Below are 25,204 nucleotides of genomic sequence, written 5' to 3' on the forward strand. Positions count from 1 at the left end.
ATTATGAAGTAAATGTTGATTGTACAATGGAATAATGACACCATCAGCGTTTAGATTTGTTCACTTTCACAAAACAAATTCTGTCTTCATCGAAGTCGTGTTCTCCCTTTCACAATAAAAGCCCTACATATATACACTGTGTCACTCAAAGGAGCCCCATTGAACAAAAAGCTGAACGGAAAGCCATCGGGTTGTATTTTTAACAACAACAATAATACCACTGTCTGTTTCCACTTTGACCTACAGTCCCTATACACATGGCAAAAAAACAAAACACAATAACATACAGTATTCAATGAGAATGAGAAGGTGTGTCCAAACTTTGACTGATACTATAAGCTGAAAATCAATTTTATAAGAAAATTCCTTTTTTTGTTTGTCTGTAAAACATTTGAATATTTGTACTGGCTTATAATGGACTGACTAGCTAACCATCATATAAATCTGCACTCGGCTGTTACATACACTACTTTCTGCCAACAATCCCAGAGATGCAGAAATAAACTTTGTATACTTGTATACCTGTCAGCAGTGACACAAAATGACAAAATGATGTTCGAAACTGCAATGCTCACTAGCATAAACTATGGCAGTGTATTTTGTAGTAGGGATGACTCAGAACATATCGCTCCACTGCTCCGTATCGTATTCGTTCAGCCACACCAGCTTCAAGCAATCCAATCTTAATTTTAATATTTGATTTTAAATCCCTTTGGTAACTCATAAATACTTCACATTACAGATGTACATACATCTACATGTTTCTACAACACTGACACTTGATATACTAGAACATATAAAACATAAAGGCACAATATTACCACATGATGGAGAGGTCAAAGGTTGACATGAAGCAAACCATCTCAACATTTAGCTACAACGCTTCACAGAGAATAACATTTCACACATTCAGACTAACTCTTCACTTGGAGCACCCACCGCCACACTCATATGAGAATTCATCCTGACTTTGTAATCAAGCACCACCAGCAGGTCACCACTCGTTCAAATCCTCATGGGGGTGCTAGTGTGGCTGTAGACTTTTAGTCTTGTGTAAAGCAGAGTGCTTTCTAGAGGCACATACATCATGACATGCATGTGAATGTGTTAGACAACAGAGTGAAAGACAGGAAACAATGTTAGTGATTTAACAAAGAGAGAATGTAAAAAAAGGAAGGATGGATAAGAGAAAAAGAGCAGAAAGAGCACAGAGTAAGAAGTAAGGTGGTTTATTGCTGTGTCACACCAACCCAGACGGTGCTTGTGTTTTTTTGTGGCTGCTAAATCCTTGAAAGAAAAGAGTCAAGTGTGGAAGAAAAGAGATTAGGGAGAGAGGAATTTGGGAGGGAGGAAAGGAGCTGGAGGGGGAGGAGAATGAAAAAAAGCAAGAGGGGAATTAAGTAAAGGAAGAAATTAAAAATATATAGGTAATTGAAAACAGGGGTGAGAGAGAGGAGAAAGATTGGGAGGTAGAGGAAGATGAGAAGTGACAGAAGAAGAAGAAGAAGAAGAAGAAGAAGAAGAAGAAGAAGAAGAAGAAGAAGAAGAAGAAGAAGAAGAAGAAGGGAGTGAGGGGGAGAAGGACAGGTGTGATCCTCCACAGCTCGGGTGTTTGTTTAGCCAAGAGCGGTAGAGCAGAGGATTATAGGATTATTGTCAGTGTCGTTGGTCATGTGAGTTGGCGTGGTCAACACTGACCCCGCTTACCATCTCTCAGTAAGGAAGCTTAGCCTGGCTGTGAAGGTGAGGTCACACACACACACACACCTGCCCACCCATCTTTTCTACCCCTGGTCAGACTCTCAGCTCCTCTTCTACCTCAATGTTTTATACCTCTTTTCTGTCTTTTCCTTCTTCATTTCCCTCCCCATCTTCCCCTCCTGACACTTTTATCTGTTATTTAATTCTCTTGTCTATTTCTGTCTCTTTATCTCCCTCCCTCTCTTTCTTTATCTCTGTCTTCCAGATGTCAGGCTTCTTTTTGCTGCATGTTATACATGCACAGCTTATCCATGCCCTCACAAATCCAGCAGGATTCCTTGTTTTTTCTCTCCCGAAGAGTAACGAATAAATCAGAAGAAAGAGGAATAAAAGATTGCGGTGTCAGGAGCAGTAACTCAGATAATGTCCACACTGTGAGGAGTAAATACAGGAACAACCCCGGCCTTGGTAAGTCTGTCTCTACTTGATATGGCGGTACAAATCATAGCATTTATCTCACTTTAGTAATCTTTTTTGGTTCAATTTAATAATAATGATTTGATAAAATATTTAAGTAAAGTAATAAAGCTTGTGGTTGACAAAAAAACAGCGATAAAGAAATGACAAATGTTGTTTATTCAGCAAAGTATAGAAGATAAAACACACAAATTAAAACACAGCTGAATTAGATACTTGACAACACAGCAGCACAGATCTCCTCTATTAAATGAAACGCAATGGTCTTGTTTTATTCATGACATCTGGTCAGAGATGAGCCTCATAATGAAAGTGAATTACCATTTTGTTTCAAGTCATTATTCTGTTTGAATCACTGAATACAAAAGCAGAAATTCAAAGGTCTGGAAGAAGGCTTTTCAGGGAACAGTTCTTTTATTTGTTCTTTTGTATTTTTAGAGGGGCACACTTTTTAATTTTTAGTTTTTTTAATCAGTGGCCTTAAGAAATGATTGTGTTTAGCAACAAGAACAACTCAAACTTTTACACGTTCTGAATAGAAGCTTTATAGATAAAACTGAATGAAAATCAGTTTTAAAAATGTTATATTGTTAAACAAAACTCACGTAAAAAGGTAAATAGACAAATTTCTCTATTTTTTATGCTCAGTACAAAATGATAATTGTGAGCTCATGATTTATTGCTTTGACCAACCCCAAAAAAGAATTCCAGTGACCTCCATTTTATTGGAGAGGACACAACTTTGGATGTTTTAACATCTTTTAATATTTGTTTGTTTGCTTATTTAGGGGACAGTGCACATTAATCAACACTGACATTTAACAACATCGATGTAAATATGCCGGTGTTAGCGCAACAGCTAGTTTGCACCCCTCGTTCCAACAACCTGCATGGCTCTAAATTAAACTACTGTCAAGAAAAAAAACGATTTGTCACTTTAAAACAATCCCAAGGCAAGAAGTGTGTGACTGCTGCACATCATTGGGTTGATTTGCTACACCACACTTACGGTCTGTGTTGTTATAGTCACTTTTACTTGGTGTTTGCTCCTTTGAAAGACATACACAACTAAAAGTCATAAAATAATTCACATCTGTGGTCCTAAAAGGACGAAAATGTCTTAAAAATTGAGAACTAAAAAATAGCTGCCATTGAAAAATGGCATGAAAATTGAATTGTTTCTTTTAAAAAGGAAAAACTCACAGACGAGTTCCTGATATTGTGGTTCATATTTAACATGAATATTTTGAGCGTGTTACTTTACCGTTACTTTTTAAGTATCACAACTGTAACTGTAATTCAATTCAAACATTCAAACATTACTTTCTCCTAGCGATGCACTTCTGAAACTGACTCTTCTATCTGATTTATCACAGGTGTACATGTATGTGTGGACAGTATATGTTGGCTGATATGCAAAGAATGTGGGAAGTATAAAGCTTCAAGAAATGTAGAAATGGTGTCACTGTTACAGCAAGCAACACCCGTGGGACATACTCGGGATTATAAGATTAATTGTATCATAATATGTCTTTAAAACTAGGACCACGGCTGGGAGTTTACAGTTATATACACTGTACATCCATCCATCTATTAGCTATACTCGCAAATCCTTTAGGGTCTTGGGTATAGCTAATGGGGAGTTGGGGTGGGAGCTGGAGCTTATCTCAGCTGACATTGGCCGTGAGTTTATCTCTGGGGGCCACAAAGATTCACAGCAAATGTTAAGGAAGTCTTTCACTCACTGTTTGCGGTACCATACCACGGACCAGAGTGCTGGACAAGAATAAATGATGTGACGAGTGCTGGACTGACTGCTCTATCTTTGGAGTCCTCGGTGTACAAATGTAGTTTCACTGAGCGAAAATGGCAACAACTGGTCCTGCTCCTACGGTTTGGAATCCTTTCAGATGTTTTAATATCCAATCATACCATTTCTGAGCAAACAGAAGCAGCTATCAGTGCGTCAGTTAGCATCAACATGCACTGCAGACTGTATACTCCACACAAACTGCTCAATCTGTAGGGACTGCTATTCTACGATCAAATGCATTGTTACTCCGAAACACTTAAACCGATGTACTATGTGTCGCTGTAGCATAGCAACATTGGTTCTTTTCTGGGCATCAGATTGGAGTGACGCATGTATCGTTCTAATCTCGGCTGATTTCTCGTCCTGATTGGATCCTTCCGGCGTTTCCTCTCGATTCATTGAGCAGCAGCACAAACAGAGGACATGGGAAAGTAGAATATGAGAGATTTACCCCCAATAAGGTGAAGCGACTCCTTCCCTTAAAGGCTCCATATTTAAAAAGAATACATGACAGTGTGCCACCTATATTTCTCCCTGAAAGATTTGAAATAAAACAACAGTTAAGTCTTTTGATAAAACAAGACTTTCACTAAATACATAACAGAAGAAGAAAACCTGCGGGCCTGCACCGCGGCCAACATGTGGTAGTCAATGTCAAAGATAGAACGCAGCAGCCAAATGTGGCCATAAGCTTGCAGCTTCCGGTTTTCAAACGAGATCTCAAGGTCTAAATTTAACATAATGAGCAAAGGGTTGCATTGCTGTAATGGACATTTTTCTCTACAAAATCTGATTTCTTTTAACACTGTTTGATGACGGCAAGATCAAATCAGAGTGCCAGCAGGTTGAAATAACAGATTTTCTCTCGTGTTATTGGCAGAGCGCGGTGGCTTTCAAGGGAGATCAGCAGACAAGTGAACTGTGAGATAAAAATGAACACATTAGAAAATGAAATAACTAAACATTCAACATGCTGGATCCATATGCTCATTCATTTCTTCTTGGCTGAACGACACCGCAATAATGATATTAACTATTGATACATTTAGTCATCAAAAGTGTGATATTAACAATCAACTAACTGTTTTATTGTTTAATGTATCATTCAATCATTGTTTTAATGTGAACCTCTGACATGATGTGTAATATATAAGCTGACACACTCCAGAATGTATAATCGTTAAGATTGAAGGCGTTTGCTTTGAGCTGCGGAGGCAGTGGGCTCAGGATCAGCCTCGGCCCAGACAGACGAGTAAACACAGACCAGAGGCTTTGTCTGAACAGATTAGTCAGCTATTACATTTACCATTCACCACCACCAGCGAGTGAGGGATTACATACAGTAGCCTATGCAAGATTGCAGCTATTAGAATAAAAACAAAGTAGCAGTTTGAAACCTGAAATAATAATCTTAATTATGTAGACAATTAAAGTAAATCCCTCCTTAAAGATAATGACAAATAAAAAAAAAAGATTACTTCTTATTCTACAGATTTGAAATAATTAAAACAATTTCATAAAAACACATTTCTCCCCGAATGATTTCATGTTTTTTTACGTGATCAATTTAGAAACACCGGGATTCTAGCAGGACACTGTGTGCATCCGTGAACCCTGACCTTCTTAGTATTAGTGGATTATAATGTTGGTGATCTGGGAGCTTATTCAACTGTTCTGCGGAAGTCTGTGTGGATAAGAACATACGTTAAATACTTAACTGGACTGCAGTGGCATTACTGTAACCTTCAATATACAACTTTGAACTTTTCAAAGAAAGAGTTACACAAAAATAACATTTTAGTGTTGAAAAGGTTATTTTGAACATGTTAAACATTCCTGTTTAAGTTGTTGAATGCTAAATCTAACGTGGCTTTGCACACGTCCGCACATGTGTTCTCACTTTAGCCTGATTAGACCTCTTCTCACACGGTGTGGGCGTGTGCAGACGGCACTTTAAAGGGATACCTTTATGTTTTTTTATTGGTCCAGGGAGTTTGGTGACATCACAATATCCAGAATAGCACCACCTGACTGTCCAGGTCTAATTAGCCGTCTAATAGAAAACACCTGTGAGGGTGTGCAGAGCCTTTAAGGGGGAATGGGAACATGTTTGCATTATTTAATGTTCAAAAAATATTATTGTCTCTCTGAATATACCCGTATTCACCCTCTGTCTGAAACGCTGCCTCCTCAAATGTATGGCACTGAAAAAGTGAGGTTTTCCTGATATGTCCCCTTTATCATCAGATGAAAAGGAAACAATATGATAGAGTGGTGTTCAATATGACTGTAATCAAACCAAAAACATGAAGCGAAAATAAGACAAAATAAAAAACTTGAATGAATGAGTGCAGAACCCAACAAAGCGCCTCCAAACAGGGCACTAGGGATCACTAAATAGCTTGATCATCATCATATCTTATGACAGCCACCTAGTCTCAATCCAACTGAACACCTATGGGAAATTTAGGAGATAAGATTTAGACAGCGCTCAGGGACACGGGAGTTGAAAGGGGGACGCGGAGGGAGAGACATGGGGCAAAGATTCTGTTTGAGGTGAGAGGGACAGGTGCATGCCGGTGTTTTGAAAACAGGAAGTCAGTTGTAATCTGGCCCATTTACCAACATGGTAAACAGTTGCAGCAGTGGCTGTGACAAATTTAAACACAGACACAATACACATATTTTTACATTCAGTGTGACTTAGACTTCACCGCGATATCACTATCTCCTTGTCCATTGTGAATAAACGTGCATGAATCCACCGTTTACATCCCACAGATTCAAAAACTCACTTGTCTTGATTCTGTAACTGATCTGAAGATATCAGTAGATTTGTGTCTCTTTATGTGTAAGACGGCTACCGCAGGGTTAGTAACATTACATAACAGTTCTGTATGTGTCTGTTATTTTTCGCAGTTTGTCTTGCTTATACCGTCCATGTAAAGCTGCCACACATCATTTATAAAAAATAACATTTAGTGCTGCTTCCAGTTCTCATTATCTCATATCTTGTGCTGCCAGTTGAACACGAGCAGAGTCCTTCAGTGTTACTGTGGAGCAGCACAGTTTATTTCTCTTAGTTGGCCAAATGTTTCACTAATCAGGCCCATTATTGACAGCTACCTGTCTATTATATGGAGGGACTTCCTCCTGTGTCTGTCTGTTACATGAGCAAATACTTCTTCTACTAACAAATAATAAGACAGGCAACTAAACTTACAGCCTGGAAAAAAAAACTGTTTATTTGTCAAAAGTGTTTCCAGTGTCAGTTTTCACCTTCTTTTCTACTAAAATGTCAAAAACACATCCGGATCTTTCAGAAATGTAGTTTATTATTTGTCAGTACAAACGGCACCTCTTCTGCACTGGTTTGGTATTCTTATCACGGCATATGTATGTTTTCCATTACCTCCAAACTTAAGTTGTGTGATCCACAGTGGAATAAACAATCTAAAAGCTTCACAAGCGCACACTGGGAGGAAGCAACTGCACCGCTCGTCTTCAAGGTATCAGTTATTCTGCCTCTGCTGATTTGTGTGTGTTAAATTATTGATGCATTAACCTCTAGGCAGTATTTTAAAATTGCAGGTGGTGTAACAAATTGTTGTTTTTGTTTAAACTCCAACAAATACATAATATTTTATAAGCTTTTTGCATGTAAAATTGTACTGAAACTGTCAAGTAAAGGCAGTGGAATATAAAGTAGAACATGTTACTGAAAAGTAGTGGGGACAAAATAATGAAGACTCACAAAATAGAAATATTCTAAACTGCAGGAATTAAAAGTTTTATTCAAGTTTAGTACTAGAGTAAACTTTCTTTCTTTTCTTCCCTTAGTTTTTTCCCTAGCTCTTCAAACTGACCGGATACTGCTGCTGACAAATTCGCACTTTATTCATTATCCTTATTAGCTGAGTGAGTCACACACGGTCACCAGTCTTATGATGGGACTCACAAAGTGAGTTCTGAGGAAACTGTGTGATAAAGCCAGTGTCATGCCATGGACATTGAGGTTTTTCCAGATGCAAGACACAAAACAAGTGCTATGAAAAGAGAACAAGTGGTTTTACTGTTTCGTACAAAAGGATAGAAAAAGACCACCTTCAAGTACAAAAGGGACATAATGCATCTGCAGGAAGGAATTACATCATATCAAAATTACAAAGCATTCCTTTAGTTCAAAAACGCTCCTGAACCACCGGTAGTTACATTTTCGACTGCTCACTGCTCAGTGGCGGGCCGTGCATTTCACACCTACGCCTTCAGTGATGTCCTACACAGTCCTACCTGAATTATTCCACCTCTTAATACCATCATTATGACTGCCATGGCTCTAGAAACTATACATTTAGACAGAAACACAGTATAACCGGGCGTTGCATCACCCTAACAACAGAGTTATATTAATACTTCCAAAATAGCAGGCATTCCCAGCAGTACAATGTGCAGTGCCTGTCGGAGGCTGTGCGCCGGGGGTACCGCTCGTAGTTAGTGATTTGAAAGTGGCGGACAAACCTTTTTCCTGACTGTGATAGGCTCGCTAGCGTCGGAGTTGGCCATTCTCTAACATAAAGGCCAGACCTCCAAATCTCGATCTGAGGCTGAAAGCAGCGCAACCAAGAGGAAAGCTATGAAATGAAGAGAATAGACTATGGGGAATAATTTAATGCATATTTGTGGAAAAAATATATCAAAATTAAATGTATATTCTGATGTTTAGGCCAGCAGAGAAGGCCTTGCTGGCCCTGACAGCCCATCACAGGGTTTGCTGGTAGATATGTGTACCTCAGGTATGGAGTTAGCTACTCAAGAAACAGGAACAGGACTGAAAGAATATTCATTTGGGATTTAAACAATAAAAATCTCTTTGGGCCTTGGTCAAAAGAAAGAATGGGTTTGGTGAGATATTTTTAATTACACAAATAACATTTAATTTAATATAAATATGCTATGGAGAATTATGTAGGTAATCATTTATTTAAGAAGTTTTTATTGTGCTTCTTCTGAGTGAAGTGTAAAGTCACTTGTGACGCTGCAGATCAGTGTGAAAAAAAGGTTTCTATAGGAAGTTTTCAACATAAACGATATGTATTTGCCTCAGATGTAAGGACAGCATGTACCCGTGTTCACTACTGTGCACATCATTGAACACAATCTGTAACCATTTTAAAACCTGTGTATAAAATAATACTACACCCAATTTCTTCATGAAATGTGTTACTGAGGGGACCCATGAGAAATCTAATCTATAATCTGTCAACGACTTTATTACACCCATTTAAAATGTGTGCGATGGCAGAGAGGATTTCAATCCTTTAAAATAAGATTTAAAAAATCCTTTAAAATAGAGTGCAGCTCAATAAAGAGTAGATGGAAGCGAATATCAGGAGCATCTTGTAGGTAAGAATACAGTAAAACAACGACAAGATACAATATCTCAGGATGTTTTTTGTGATTTGTATGTGCTGATCACTATGACCTTCATTGCTTGCTGCTCATTATCTGATCATATCACACTACAGAATGAAGGTTTGACTTCTGCTTTGTGTTTTTCAGGAACATGATTGGCTGTGAGGGCTTGAAGGGGTGACAGCCTGAGAGGTGGCCGCTCCAATGGCGTGGACCGAGCCACGGTCGCGTCCAGACCCAAAGCCAGAACCAAAACCGACCCCTTACAGTCTCAGGACTTTTTCATCAGCCATCCTTCAAGTCCAGTCTCCAGTTTTACTGCCCCTCCTTCTCCTGCTTGCTGCCTTCGCTGACCTGGGTGCTGCCGGTCCACCCCAGCCAGCGCGCCCCCCTCTCTTGTCTGGACAGCCTTTTATCATCTTCTGGAGCATCCCCGACTCTTCCTGCTCCGGTCGGCCAGATCCAAGGTCTTTCGGGATGGAACGGGAGGGCCGTGTGGCCGTCTTTTATGAGGACACACTGGGGAACTACCCTTATTTTATAGACAAAGACACACCGGTAAACAGGGGGCTACCACAGCACACACGGCTGGACAACCACCTCCAAAAGACACAGCAGGACTTGGAGGCAGCTTTACCCGGCCCGAGGTACCTTGGGCTGGGGGTGCTGCGCTGGGCAGAGTGGGTCCCCCAGTGGTCAAGGAACCGAGAAAAGCAGGTGCTGTGTCTGGAGGCATCTAGAAACCTGCTGAAGACTTTCTTTCCTAACTGGACCCCGGAGGAGGTGGAGAGGTGGTCGCAGGTATGGCAAGTTCAGGGAAAGAGGTAATAAAAATAGGGTAGGTGGTCGAAAGAGCGGACATCTATGGAGGGAAGGAAGGAGGGAGAAAACTAGTTTGCAAGAAATACAAAGAGGGAAAATTAAAGGATCATGAAAAGGACAAAGTGTTAAGTGAGAGGTTGAGGGATTACGGATTGAAGTGGAGAGGAAACTTTGGCAGGAAAGTTGTTGGCAGATGGTGGAGAGTGTAAGATGCCGATGGGGGAAAAAACACTTCCAAAAGTGTCTCTTCTTTAGTCAAGAGAAAATCTTTGCTTAAAATATCCACTAATAACACCACTATGGCACTATTTGCTTTTAGTCATTATACCAAAGTATCGTTATTATGTAGGCAATTATATATTTTTTATGATGTGAGCACCTTTTAAGAAGAGAGAGGAAGTATGGCAGGCAGGATGAATATGGAGGCACAGCAGTGAGTGAGGAACTGAGGGAAGTTAGAGTATATAATTACATGTGATGACTTACCCTGACAAAGTGGGCCTTTGCATGATTCACTCAGCAAAAACATGGTGTCAAAGTTACAACAAAGGGTAAAAAAAATATTACTTTGATTCCGTAGAGTAAATTCAGTCCATTTGAAATGATTTCATAATCAAAAGTTTTGTTAATAGGGTAAGTGACTGTGATCTCCTGCATAACAGCATGCAAACAAAAAGCAACTAGTCAATGTGAATAAAGCTGAATTGGAAAACATGATAAGAAGGCTAAGAAAGACCAAGGCTGTTCATTAGTGATTTGACTGGACCATTTTATGCTTTTTTTAATCACACTATACAGTTTGTACATAAAACATGTTACATGTAGAAAAAACCCGCTTTTAGCTTATCTAGTGAATTAAAGCAATAGTTGGACATTTTAGGAAATAAGATTCTTCGTATCCAGTTATTTAGTTAAGATAAACGACCCCACTCTCATGTCCGTACGCTAGATATGAAGCTACCACCAGCAGCTGCTTAGCTTAGCATAAAGACTGGAAGCAGGAGAAAAGATGGGTAGATGGGTAGGTGGATAGGTGGATGGATGGGTAGATGATTAATGGGTAGATGGGTAGATGGTAGATGAGCAGATGAGCAGATGAGTAGATGAGTAGATGGGTAGATGAGTAGATGGATAGATGAGTAGATGGATAGATGGATACTTTATTGATACCGAGGGAAATTTAGGAAAAGCCTGGCTCTTTCCAAAGATAACCAAATTAACATGTCATATTCGTTTGTTTAATCCGTATGAAAAACGTTGTGTAAAAACAGGGCGTTATGTGCTGGACTCCTTCCTGAGAAGGAAAGAGAAAGTGACTGCGCCTGGTCAATAAATAGTTTGCAACATAAGTACAGTGTCGCTTTTACACCTCGGTTGTTGTACGGATTAAACAAACGAGATGTAGCGTGTTAACTAGTAATCTTCAGAGATGCTAATCTAAGACAACTGTCTTGTGTCCAGCTTCATATTTAATGGGAAGACATGAGAGTGGTATTGATCTTCTCATCTTACTCTGGACAAGAAAGCAAATGTATTTCCCAAAGTGTTGAACACTTCCTTTAAATATCTGCAAACATCATATAAGTGCAATACTGCAAGTCTTCCTGCTCCTCTTTGGAACATTGTCCAGATGATGTTCTATCATCTCACGGTAAATACTGTTGTATCCCCGCAAACCCTTTGGTTAAGTTTGATGATTTGGCCATTTCATATTCAACATTCAAAAACAAGTGCAAGTTTTTAGAACCCCACGGAGAAAATGTCTCGAGGACACTGAAAGAGGATCTATTGATCTCGTCACAGGTGGACTTCGAGGCAGCGGCCCAGGCAGTAATGATGGAAACTCTACGGGAGGTCAAAAGGTTGAGGCCCAAAGCATTATGGGGTGTCTCCCCTCACCCCAGCTGCTACAACGGCAATCCCGCCCAAACCATATTAGCCAATTACACCGGCCAGTGCCCTGCTACGGAGATGGCCCTTAACGACGAGCTTCTGTGGCTATGGAAACGAAGCTCCGCCCTCTACCCTCTCCTCACCCTGGAGAAGCTGCAGGTGGGTACCACTACTGTGTTCTTCACAGTTTCTCTTCACGGTTAAGACATAAACATGTTGGCAATTAAACCAAACTACTAAATAGAGAGCATTGAGAAAAATGTACTTAAACTTGGCTAGACACCAGCAGGAACAAAACAGTGGGGAGGAAAGAAGGATCAAGTCACGAAAGGTTGTGAAAACTACCGTCTAACTCAAGCTTGTCTTCTGAGCAGTTAACAACATCTTCTCAGCTGCAGAAAGAAAACTCCCAGTGTAACACCAAAAAACCGAGTGAAATGAAAAATACAATTTCTGGTTTATGAGTGCGTACCAACACCTCTGTGAGCCCAGAGATGCACTTCCATGTAAAACCAACTGAGCATAATTCCAATAATTCATAACCGTGTTGTACCTGGTTCATAGGTAAAGAAGTGTACCATCTGTCCCTTTGTTATAGGGCGGGACCTCTGGAGCCAGGCTATATTTGTCCAGTCAAATCAGAGAAGCACTACGAGTATCCTCTCTGACTGGGACTGCGTTTGATCTACCTGTATTCCCACTGGTCAAGAGTGTCTACGCCTCAACAAAAACTCTCCTGTCCCAGGTAAGATATTAACGTCCCAGCACACGGATCAATGATCGTTGATCACACTTGTATCATCAGGTGTTGGTTTGGAGAGATATTAACAGAGGTCTCAATAACAAAGTGTAACGGTGTTTAAACGGTATCATACAATGAGAAGTACAGAGACCAGCGGGAGAAGAGCGTGCTGTGCTTTGAGTTTCATAGCTTCTCTGAATACTTTCTTGTTAACAGGCAGACCTGGTCAGCACCATAGGAGAGAGTGCTGCCATGGGAACAGCCGGAGTTGTCATCTGGGAGAGAAGTGAGACTAAGACGGAGGTATGAAACTACATATTTACATAAAGTGCATACACCCACGAATATCTCTGCATGTTGATCCAGCCCTGATATTTATAAAGGATTTCAGCCAAAAAAACGAAACAGTTTGACGTTTTTTTTTTTGCCAAACATTTTCTTCTTCAACATAAGTGCATCATGACACGTCGTAATAAAAACTTTATTTAACGTCTACTTCCCAGAGAGAGTGTCAGGACCTGGCAGAGTTCGTCCGGAAGGTCCTGGGACCCTACTCCATCAACATAACCACGGCAACTCTGCTCTGCTCAGCTTCTCTGTGCCAGGGAAAGGGCCGATGCATCCGTCAAAATCCAGAAAGCTCCGCATACCTCCACCTCCCACCGCCACCCTCACCCTCACCTCCATCCGAAGTTGTGGAGAAGGTGACGGACAAGGTGAGAGAATATGATTTTCAGTAGATTTCCAGATGTAACTTTAGCTAGGTGTTTAAACAACTGGGTACATATTACAGTGTTTCTGCATAAATCAAGCTTGGAGAAAAGTTAACACACACGACGGTGCTCGTACAATGTGCTGGAAAGATGAAAGCTCTGATTGACTCCTTCACGTCCCTTTATGCTACTGAACAGTTGAGTCACAAAAGCCTGTGGACACATGGTGAAAGACACGTGTAAAAAGAGACACAAGTCCCTAACTTATGTTGTTTCTGTGTAGAGAGTGAGAAGCAGAACAACTCAATTTGAGTCACGACAGATAAAAGATAACCAGGACAACAGCAGGGAGTCCAGTTGCCTGAGGATCTTCTGTGTTTAGACAGTAAGAAAGCGAAGGAGGGAAACAGTAGCTGAGACACAATAGAGAAAGATCTGCAGCAGCCCTGAACACAGGAACATTGTGTTCTCTGGGAGCACTCATCCCTGTTTGGAAATCTCCGGATAAGGCTTCGGAATATTGCTGTAACACTAGAAACATTGTTTGCTAATGCTGACACGATTTTCCATCTTACAATCGCAGGCAGAGGCCACAGAAAAAGCCACAGATCAGCCGGACACAAACACTAAACCAGCTGAACCAGACCCGGCAGAGGTCTGGAAGAAGGACTTCCAGTGCCAGTGGTACAAGACTGCGGACGGGGACGTCTCGGACCAGCAGTCCCCCAAAGACGGAGCGTCTGCTGGGAGTACAGTGAAAGAAAATGCTGAAGATGTAACAGGGACCACAACCGCTTCTACCATAACTTCTACGACAGCTTCTATAACAGCTTCTATAACAAAAGGTGCCTCTGTGACCGAGTTAAGAGGAAGCAGTTCAGCTGGTACTGAAAGTTCAACGCCTTCATTGGAAGTAACAACAGACTGTGGTACAAAGCCACCGAGTGCCCCAAACCTGACTGTTCTGCTGTTGCTGGTGGCTGGAAGTCTTGCCTGGAACCTTAAAATGTGAACAAACCAGCCTTCACTGGGAAGGTTTTGGGATGTAACTGCAATATGAGCCCTTCTGAAGTGCCCTTGAGCAAGACACTGAATCCCTGCTAGCTGCAGGTGTGCTGCTTTGTAGAGTACAACAAACTATGTTTAAAGCTGGAACTTCAAACCTATCACTGAATGTGCCAAGAGACAGTAGTGGTACAAACACATGTCACTTTTAGATGGACTAGTTCTCGTCATATCAATTCAGCCACGTTAAACCGCGACCACAGATACATGAAAGCGGTCAGTAAAAGCTGCACTGTGGTTTTATTTTCTTTGCACATTTTGTTTATACATACATGTCAGTCCTTTGTTGTATGGAAATTATTTCATCATTTTAAGGCCTAAAGTACTCATGAGTTTCTCTTTCCATTAAGTAGAAGTGTTGGTTAAAGGGCTGGTTCATCAACAAAAAGACCAACAAACTACCATAAAATACCTTCATTGTATTAAAACCTGGGAGAATTATAGCAAAATGATCTGCATTGCTAGATAAAGAGAGGTAAGAGAGACCTTGTGTTTATTTGTAATTTGAGTGAACCAGCCCTTTAATCTTCCTGAAAGCTTTTAGTTTTCATAAGTACATTTTTCAGTAGTTAGTTTGAAAGTCACGTATCTAAATGCAATTTCAGACAGGCGGCATACGTGTCAACATTGGCCTTCAGATGTTGCATATCATTAATAACATCCAGGCTTTATATTGCGGCTTCCATCACAAATGTTAATATCTTCTACAAAAAGGCCCATCGGCTGAACTGCAGCTCTCTAGCATCCTCTGCCTGAGTTCCAGCAACATGTAACACGGTCCTTTTTGAAATGTCAGGAAAAGCACAGGTATAAACAACAACACTATTAATGACTGAATTCCATTTAGCTGCTTCAGTTTCAGGGTCCTGGTGTTGTGCACGCTGGTTCACTGTCACAGCTTACGGGGACACTTGAATAGAACAGAGCCGTCGTTAATGTGATTAGTAACATCCGTGCTTTTCCTGCTGTGACAAGTCAAAATATCTGCTGGGAAACAGACCTCTTGGTCTCTCCAGCATGTAATTAAAGCTCCTTGAACTATTATTGTGGTTATAAATGCAGTATCAAATACCTTTAAAATCAGAAAACACAGCACTTCAGTCCATAATAGGCAACATATACCTGCATATATGTATATATTTTTGTAAGCCAGTGTTGTTTATATATCTGCTACTTCCCCATTAAAACCTCTCAGTGCTCCTTGAGGCAGCACACTGTAAAATAAAAACGGAAACGTTTGTTTTTGCAGCTCATGTAAATTTATTTGTTATTTTTAAATAAAATATACACCAAGACGAAGGGTATCTAAATCATTTTTTAGTTACAGAAAGATATATCTACACAGGTGCATCCAATTATACAACAGAAAATGAATTAATCATACATTTATATTATGAACAACGACATTTTCTGCCACATCTCCCATCTCAAGCGTCCTCTCACCTCGAAAAATCTACTAAGACTCCCAAATGTCCACTCTCTGGACGCTTACCTTCATCTGCAAAAGAGCATTTACATCTTTACAGCTACGGACATGATGGAGAACATTTCAGTGTAATTAAAAAGGACTCGGGATCATCATTTAATGTAAGCTTTTAAAAGATGCTCCCTTTCCTCTTTGATGTTGTCCTCTGACAATTTTCACAAACTTTTGCCAAAAAAGGTCGAGGAAAGTGCCAAGGAGACAGAGAGCAGATTTGACACAGAATTTAATTTGTGAAGCCAAAAACATGATCTTTCCCCATAGAGATGAAAACACATTAACAGGTGCAGAGCCGCATGTTGGTTATGTAACTAATTTGCTTGCAGTTTTCCTCTAACAATGTTTTGTACATGAAATATCCCAAAATCATCCAACTTGCATGTTGGCTGCCATCAGTAATGATCAGACGTTCATTAAATCAAGTGCAACGCTCACAGCCCAGCCACACTGCAGTCGCTCAGTGGCTTCTCATCGAGTAAATCAATAAATACTCACTTAAATTAAATGTGATACGAGTCCACGTTAGTTCACATGCGAAGGCTGTGTCTCGACTCCAGCGACGTTTCCCAGATTTAATCCTCCTTTGTTGAAACAAACGTGCCCAATATTTTCAGTGTTGAAGAAAACAAAAGCTAGAACATGCTGCACAGAAATGTAACTGTTGAGACGGTTCAGTACAATCAGAAGAATGACAGATTTGAATTTCATTTACAGGATTTCTTTCCCCCCCGCCACCGATACAAATATGGATGAAGTCAATGCAGAATAAAGAGTTTTGTTTCTAATGAAGATGTCCATAGAGGAAGTGAGGGTGCCGCCATTTATTGGATTCAAAATGTGTTTTGAAACTGAGCTCTTCTAATACATATATCATTTCTTTAAAGTGACTGAATCAAAGGCTGAATTCATCAGCCTAGCAGCATGTTTTTATATGGATAACATTTCAAAGTCAAATCAGTACCGAAAGCTTTTGAAATATGTAAAGCCACTGTGTAGGCTACATGAGAAATCTTTCGAGCTATGTGCTCGAACACATCTTGCATTGACACGGAGTAAGGGAAGTGAGGGTTTAGGTCGAATGACACATGGCTGGTAGTAGCTTCAAATTAGAAAAGCAGACATAAAAGTTACCAGTTTGTAATTGACGAACAGTCTGAGAGAGTCCGAGTAGAAAAAGTGAAACCCTTTCATTACTTTCGACAACTATCGACACTTTTCAGCTTAGCGTAGCAGTGTAGCTGCAGTGTAGTTGAAAATGAAAGCATGCTGAGAAAACTGAATAAATAACCATAGCAAAAAGACTGACATGATGCTCCCCCCTCCCCTCATTTAGCCTGCAGTGAAAGAATCTGATCTTTGTTGCATAAGGTTAAAAAATAGACTTTCTATTCCTGTGCAAAAGTCACTGTCTTCTTAGAAGTTCATTCTGGCAGAGAGAGAAACATCGCCCCCAAGTGGGGAGGAACGGTTAGTGCAATCTGAACAAAGAGGGCTGGACGGATAGTGACACACTATTCCTCCTCAGACTGAAAAGTGAAACAATGCAGCATCTACCCACACATCTTCAAGTGTGTGTGTGTGTGTGTGTGTGTGTGTGTGTGTGTGTGTGTGTGTGTGTGTGTGGTGCACTTCACCAAGTGTCTCCAAAACGGGTGAAATTGAGATTTTGTTTCATGAAAACTTCATTAGAGGAAGTGAGGGTGCTCAAAGAAAAAAAAAAAAAAGACGATAAAGCTCAACCCCGAGAACAAATCAAACAATATTCAGTAGAAATCTCACAACACAAACATGCTCATCTTCAAATGATGAACAAGCGGAGGGACTATGAGAGCCAATTCTCCAGCATGCCTAGTAGCAATGGTTCCAGGAATCCAGAGGTGCACTTATTCTTCGCTGCAGTGTGTGTGTGCTACCTGCAGAAAGGTGGGTTTACTTGCAGACGGCCTCGTTCAGGATGTGCTTGATGTCGGATCTTTGCAGCTGGAGTGTGTATTCGCACCAGACAGGTTGGGTTACTTGCAGATCGCCTCCAGGGCGTCCAGGGTGCGTTTGATGTCACGGATCTGTCCAGCCAGGGTGTGTATGGGCTGCATGGAACGATCCAACTCCTCGCAGCGAGCCATCAGTGTGTACATGCCCTGTGGGAGCGGAAATAAATGAGGCAAATGTTGAATATCGTGATAACGATATTACTTGCGATAGATAAACAGATATTAATGGAAATTATTTCCAACATTTTTTATTGAACTGAAAACAAAAAGGCACCAATAAAAACAAAACAAATGATGATTATATCTTAAAGTGCAGTTTTCTACTCTCGTCCAACATTGCGATGGCGATTAAAAACGATATATTGTGCAGCCCCAATGCTTTAAAATGCACCTCAGGTAAATCAGAAGTGGATAAAACACACACACACGCTCAACAGGGTCTTCTTTCCCCGCTGATTCTGCCAAGCCCGTTCCCTTGGCTGTGGTTTTGCTAGATAGTAGGTAGGGACAGTGGGAATCTCGTTCATCCATTCATGCGCGTCACTAATTAGATGACGAGGCATTTGGCTACCACACACACACACACACACACACACACACACACACACACACACACACACACACACACACACACACACACACACACACACACACACACACACACACACACACACACACACACACACACACACACACACACACACACACACACACACACACACACACACACACACACACACACACACACACACACACACACACACACACACACACACACACACACCTTTATACTCATGTCCACAGACTCTCCCAGGCTGTCAACGGAGTCCCTGTAGGTCTGGATGTAGCCCACACTCAGAGCCGTCATCTGGATGAATGAACAGGGAGATCAATCAGTTACACCAACAGATACACGTGAAGTCAACAGCATGCGAGTGTGAGAGACGACACGAGAACATGAAACAAAATGATGAAGCTAAACACAACTACTCAGACTCACATTCTGGATGGTTCCATTGAGGCTCCGCATCATCATCTCCACACTGTGCGCCACTTCCTGGGTGTGTCTCTGAAGATCCAATAGGACAGTGGGATCAATGGGAGGGATGTCCGCTGGTCTCCGTGACGACCCCCGGCTTCGGTAGATGGGACCTGAACAGTCCGCTGGTGAGAAATAATTAAGACGTTAGATGGATAATATACACAAGTACGAATGAAAGTAATGTTTCCAGTGGTTCTTATATAAACTGTATAATCTATAAAACCTTTAAGCAATGGGCCCATCACAAGAACATTCAAAGAGCCGAACCTATAATGGTTTAAAACAGATAGAAGCTGGAAGCAGCTGATGTTTACATTTATTGCTTGATTAATTACAAATGATTCATTGGTTGTCGAACTTGTTCACGATTACTTTTGTGTTGACTGACGAACACACACACACACACACACACACACACAACATGTGTGGAAATAAAAGCTATAAAAACACTTAAAACTGCGTTTGAAGAGAAAAGACAGACAACACATTATACACAAGAGCAACGGAAGAATTATTCCCATTTGAAGAAACAGCTGTTCCTACAAAACAACTGCCAACACAGATTAAAACTAATTATGGCCTTTAATTAGAAACACATGTGCATTGGAACACAGCATACAATAAAGACTTGTGACCACTGGTCCAAATAAGCAGGTTTCCATCTCTGAAAATGAATCTTGTCAGGCTGCAGCAGGACCTCAGCTATAAATCCGTCCAGCCTAAACAAAGTCTGAGTCAGCCATCCTAATTGAATCAGCAGGTAGAGGGAATGAGCTGCCAGAGAGGGCATATTGACTGTGTTCCTGTGTTTAAATTGAGTGGCCAGTTAATCTGACACCTGAATCCAGAGGGTTTTCCCCTCTGAGTGAAGGGCAGCGCTTCAGAGTCTTTCTCCTGGAAAATTTGACAAGACAGATGGCTGCTAATGGGCAGGCTGGACCCATAGACAACCTGCTGATTTTACAGAGATGATTACATTTCTGATGTTGCTGGAAATGTGTGACCTTTTTAAAAAACTACCTCCGTTTCAGTTCCTGTGGGGCTGAGCGTCCGCCGCTCGTTAAAACACAGACTGAGGCTAATTTAATCCGCCAGGAACAAGAAGGAAGAACGAGAGAGCAAGGGCAAAGTGAGTGTTTGTCACAATTTAATTATTCGTCCAAAAATCTCACCTAGAGAGGACTCGAAAATGATAAGGCTCGTTGAGATTCTATGAAATAACCTGAGACTTTCTTGTTTGAGAGGTTTCACCAAAAGTCCACCTTTGTATGTCCTTCAAATTGTACTGCACTACGAGACAAGGAGCCACTTTATAGATGATCATTATAATGTAGCTTTACTCAAACAGTGGTTCTGAACCCGACCTTTGCTCAATTAGTCTGAAAAGTAAAACCTGTAGAACAAGAGGAAGTCTCACAGACTGTTTGAGTACAAACATGGAACCAGATAATCTCACAGATATGATATCCAACAAGTTGTAAACATTTATTTTTCTTGCCACTGTAAAGTACATCCCTCACGTGGAGCAGATGCCTGAGCAGGGTAGGAGAAGCTGTTTACAAAACATGTATGTTCTATATTCATTTTGTTAGCACAAAACCCCATTTCACAACTGTGATCATTACAGTTTTCATTCATTAACCAACAAGCCAACGTCTCTCTCTGAACTAGAGAGAGAGATTATTCTTCAAGCAAAGCTATCATAAGTTCACAGCGGACTTCTTTATCGAGTAGATTTATCTCAGTATCACTTGTGCCTATGAACTGATGCCTTAGACTCTTGGGGAGACACTTACATAAAACACACTGTGTGATCAGGAACATCATTTATGGGTTACTACAGAATGAGACATATCAGCCTCATATTAATAAATTAGGTACAATTTGTCAAGAGCAGGATATCTGTGTTGCATTGTGAACACTGCAGAGCGAGAGATGATTCATGTAAGCATCCGTTAGTTCATTTGCTTAAGATAGCGCATCGATTCTCCATTACTTCTTAAGGTTTAGACCCAAGTTACGCATAAATGATGAGGAGTGGCTGTCTGGGCCGGTTAGTCTCTACAGGGAACAACTCTTTTTTGGTTTCAGCACCAATACCTGTAAAAATGTTTTTAACCTGCCATTACTGACACTTCCCTAAATATTTCATCTGTTAGAGCCTCGTGACCCTCAAATATAACGCAGTTATAAACACAACCTACGTGGATGCAATACACTCATCCATCTGTACATATACAGTATGCACACGTTTCTTCTGCAACTCACACCAATAGATAAACATATATAGACCGTACATGAAATATATTCACACTCTGTCTGATGCAAACCTTCTCTGTGCACACACAGCTACAGGAGTTCTAAATCAACTCCATTTAAGGAGAAAATGTATGTTCACTTTAAAATATTAAGCGGGACGTCTCCTAATTTGGTGATTACGATTATAATAGTTAGAAATTCACTTTATTCGTTTGTACAATATCTTGTGAAGTTTGCTTCATACTCACAGTCACTGCAGTCCAAACTGGGCTTGGAGCTCATCTTGATTTTATGCTCCAGGTTCTTGCAGATGAAGTGAGTCAGGTCCCCCTCATGGCTGACCGTTCCCTCGAGCTCCAGAGCCGAGGAGATCGTGGCCCGTCGGCCCTCCGACTGGCCACCTCTGCCCCCTCCCCGGGCCCCCGAACTGCCTGTGGAGAATGTGCCAACATCAGCTGAATAAAGTTGCTAAATATTCCCAGTAATTTCTGACTTATTTACTTAATATAGTTACAATTATCCTGTACATGTATTGCTTTACTGAAAGAGGTTTTAAGTGTAGTAAAGAGAAGAAGAGCCGAACTGCAGTAAACACAAAATCAAGCCTGTCTTGACGGATATCTACCTCCACACGATTGGCTGATTTCATCCAGACTCTTGCTGTCCTGCATCCCCCGGACGTTGCGTACCCAGACCTGGGCCATGACGTGGGGAGGGCAGGGGATGTCGTCCGAGGGAAGAAGAGGAGGTGGAGTAGAGGAAGAGGACGAGGTGCTGGGACCAGGGGCTGAGGAGGAGTAGTGTCGAGAAGACTACAAAGTAGGAGAGGAAGTGAAGAAAAGTTCAATTACTGTTTATTAAATCAAGCTGACAGATCAGCATGAAACCAGCCAAAGAGCTACACATCTCTTCTCCGTGATGGACAGCTTCTTGTCTCGCCCTCACTTTAGACATTTGGAATAATCCCAATCTTGATGAATATAATTCTACAGTGCACTCACCTCCACGTGTGTTCTCCCTCCTGCACGCTGATGAATCCACTTTTTTTCATTCTTCTCATCGTCCTCCTCATCCTGTTTCTCCTTCTCTCCATCTTCCTCCTCGTCACGGCTGTCAGTGTCTCCATCTACAGTGCTCTGTCTGCTGTCTGTCTGCAGTGGCAGGGCCTCCTCGCTGAGATGACTCATTGAAGTGTGCTTGCTGTGCTGGGTCCCACAGCAGAGCTGCACCAGGAGGCTCAACAGTGTGTGAGGCCTCATGAATGTCTGTGTCTTTGCAGCCTGATTCTGATTCTTCCGAGTCTCCTGTGCACGTGCCAGCAGGAAGGGAGGAGTCCGTCACGTGAGAGATGTGTAACGATAAACTGGATGTTCTTCCATTATTGTACGTCTCTGTGTCCACGCGGCCTTCGCCATCGTAAACTCTGTTTTCCACATCAACGTGGTTCTCTGTGTGTCCAAGGGCTCTGGCCTCTGATGCCTCCGCAGGACAGGGCACTCTGCTGCCCCCACATTTCATCGAGACTGGAACGTGAGTGCCGTTTTCTGAAGAGACGGCACTCACAACCCCGTTAGCCGTTTCTGGCACTTCTGTGCCAATCACAGGGGAGAGACTCATCCCTCCACCTGCTGGTGGAGAAAGAGTTTTTAATCCATGTTTAATCCATCATTTAGTACAAGTGTTCCATCAATTTACACTTCAAAAAGGTTTTACCATGTACGACTGCTCTATAGGGCAGCTGGGTATCATTATAGCAGACCAGTGCCAATATGATATCTGAGTTTTTCTACTGATACCAAAACAATGCTTTTATTTTTTTATTTTTTTAATACCTTTGTTTGGGGAATATAAACATGTTTTAACCCCATTTTCTTCACTGAATGCATCAGTGTTAAACTAAAGGACTTTACCAAAATAAAATATAATCTGATCAGGAAAAATCCGACAGGTTTCATTATTCAATGCTACACACACATTTCTGTTGGTACTAATTAGATTTGAGGTTCAATACCAAGCCATATGGTTGGGAAATATGGGTCAAATCTTCTATTATGATACATGTAATTCTATGTTGCCTATATTTAGACAACATATCTATATTGTGGTGGTTTTCTGGAATTTAAAGTAAGAAATTGTGTATGGAATACAATAAAAAGATGGGAATGTCTATTTTTGTTTGATCAAGTAAATAACAATATAGAATCCCATTGATGTTTGCCATTAGTAGTCCTGCTCACTGGTTTGCAACAACGGTCTAGTAACACAACGAGAAATGAAGGGAGAGCTACTATGGTGACCTGAAAGGCACAACATCTGAGAGTTAACAAATATTTATTGCCTCACAGTTATGTTATATATTAGAAACCTACCCAAACCGAAGCAAAAAAGGTTTTAAATATGTTGCCGCTTCTTCCTGGAATAATGTACAGAAGGACCTGGATTCGTTGGAGCTGATTATTATGGAGGAATTGAAGTCAATTTTAAAGGATCGAGTAAATAGCACTCTTACTCAATGTGATTGTTCCTAAAGCTTTCACTAAACTCGTTTTAGAAAATTGTAGCTACCTGTTTATCCAATATAACTGTTGTTTGTATTGCTTATTAACTGGATATTTTTGCTCACTCATTTGTAGTTTATGACAGTTGTATCTGTCTGTTTGTATTGTTTGTGTTTATTTTTGTAACAAATATGTTTACTGCCCTTTGAGTTTAATCTCGATGAGACTTTCACCAAAGATGATATACACTGCATACATGTCATCATTATACGCCTTTGTATCCTATTCATTTCATTGAGGCAAATACATTTGAATCATAACAGAAGCTGTTGTATGGGACAGCTGTGCCACCAATGGATTAGTTACTTTCAGTTAAGTGTGAAATGACGTAATATAATGTTGCCTAGCTTAGCATTAGCTTGGACACTAACCTAACTTGGTGTCATCTCTAGCTTGCATTACATTATCAAGACTTGATATCAAGCAAACAACGCCCGTGGAGGTTGAGCAGAAGTCCGTGGACAGACTACGGTGCATAACAGACAAACTGGAACAAAGAATTGAAGAAGACACAAATAGCTGCCGGTCAGCGTTGAGGAAGTTGATGTACTGCTGTCATTAACCGCCTAGCTAGCTCGCTGTTAACGTTTATGTTGTTGACTGATGTTAGCTCAGCGCGGCTAAGGTTAGCTGTCCAGGCCTTTAATTCACAATGTTTTCACATCTCGTCTTATATTGTCTCACACTGTTCCACGACAACAGGTAACTGATTGTAAGACATATCACGCATCTGTTGATAAGGTCATACAAAACTGCCACAGACCTTAATTTAATAAAGAAAACACTCACCAGTGTAGTTCCTGTTCAGAAAAATGTAAGCAACAACCGAGTCCGACAAGAAATTCCTTCCCCACGAATCTCAACAGAACAGTTCCGCCTTGCAAAAATAAAAGCGTTTCAAGCGAAAGAATAATACACATCTTATCTTAATGTTAATGATGACATCTCTTTTCTATTGACATAGAAGTATATCCTGGAGTGACATAATTATTTAAATTAGTTTTTAAAAAAGCAGTGCTGCTTTATGTTTAACCTCTTACACTACCTCCCCCATGTTGTAGCTGTGTGAGTTTATTTTTCTCCATCATCCTGCGTGTACCTCTGTTCTCCCACAGATGGAGACAAACACCACCGCACCTCAGGCAATAACTTGCTTAAGAATACGAGTTGCATATTAATGATTTCATAATGAAAAATGCATTGAAGCAGACACTCCTGGTGGTCTGACCTCTG

The 25,204-nt window shown here is 40.9% G+C and overlaps 2 protein-coding genes across 3 annotated transcripts; one reads left to right on the plus strand and one right to left on the minus strand.

Moving 5' to 3' along the window:
- The first annotated feature begins 1,497 nt into the window (after positions 1 to 1,497).
- On the plus strand, positions 1,498 to 16,029 carry LOC115010468 (hyaluronidase-2). Of its 2 annotated transcripts, none has more exons than XM_029435027.1 (8): positions 1,498 to 1,743; positions 1,967 to 2,169; positions 9,551 to 10,204; positions 12,029 to 12,277; positions 12,717 to 12,863; positions 13,077 to 13,163; positions 13,364 to 13,576; positions 14,157 to 16,029. In XM_029435027.1, the coding sequence occupies exons 3-8, from the start codon at positions 9,608 to 9,610 to the stop codon at positions 14,583 to 14,585; spliced, it is 1,722 nt and encodes a 573-aa protein (XP_029290887.1). In that variant the 5' UTR covers positions 1,498 to 1,743; positions 1,967 to 2,169; positions 9,551 to 9,607; the 3' UTR covers positions 14,586 to 16,029. The 2 variants fall into 2 exon arrangements, with proteins under 2 accessions (XP_029290887.1, XP_029290888.1); XM_029435028.1 differs by having other exon boundaries at positions 2,060 to 2,169.
- borcs6 (BLOC-1 related complex subunit 6) lies at positions 15,875 to 24,903 on the minus strand. Its single transcript, XM_029435029.1, is given in 8 exon segments — positions 15,875 to 18,259; positions 18,897 to 18,980; positions 19,113 to 19,276; positions 21,662 to 21,844; positions 22,039 to 22,225; positions 22,415 to 22,547; positions 22,549 to 23,041; positions 24,761 to 24,903. Coding segments are annotated over 7 exon segments (1,359 nt in total). The 5' UTR covers positions 23,031 to 23,041; positions 24,761 to 24,903; the 3' UTR covers positions 15,875 to 18,133.
- Between the last annotated feature and the right edge of the window lie 301 nt (positions 24,904 to 25,204).

Source organism: Cottoperca gobio, chromosome 7, assembly GCF_900634415.1.
Source record: "Cottoperca gobio chromosome 7, fCotGob3.1, whole genome shotgun sequence".
Classification (NCBI taxonomy): domain Eukaryota; kingdom Metazoa; phylum Chordata; class Actinopteri; order Perciformes; family Bovichtidae; genus Cottoperca; species Cottoperca gobio.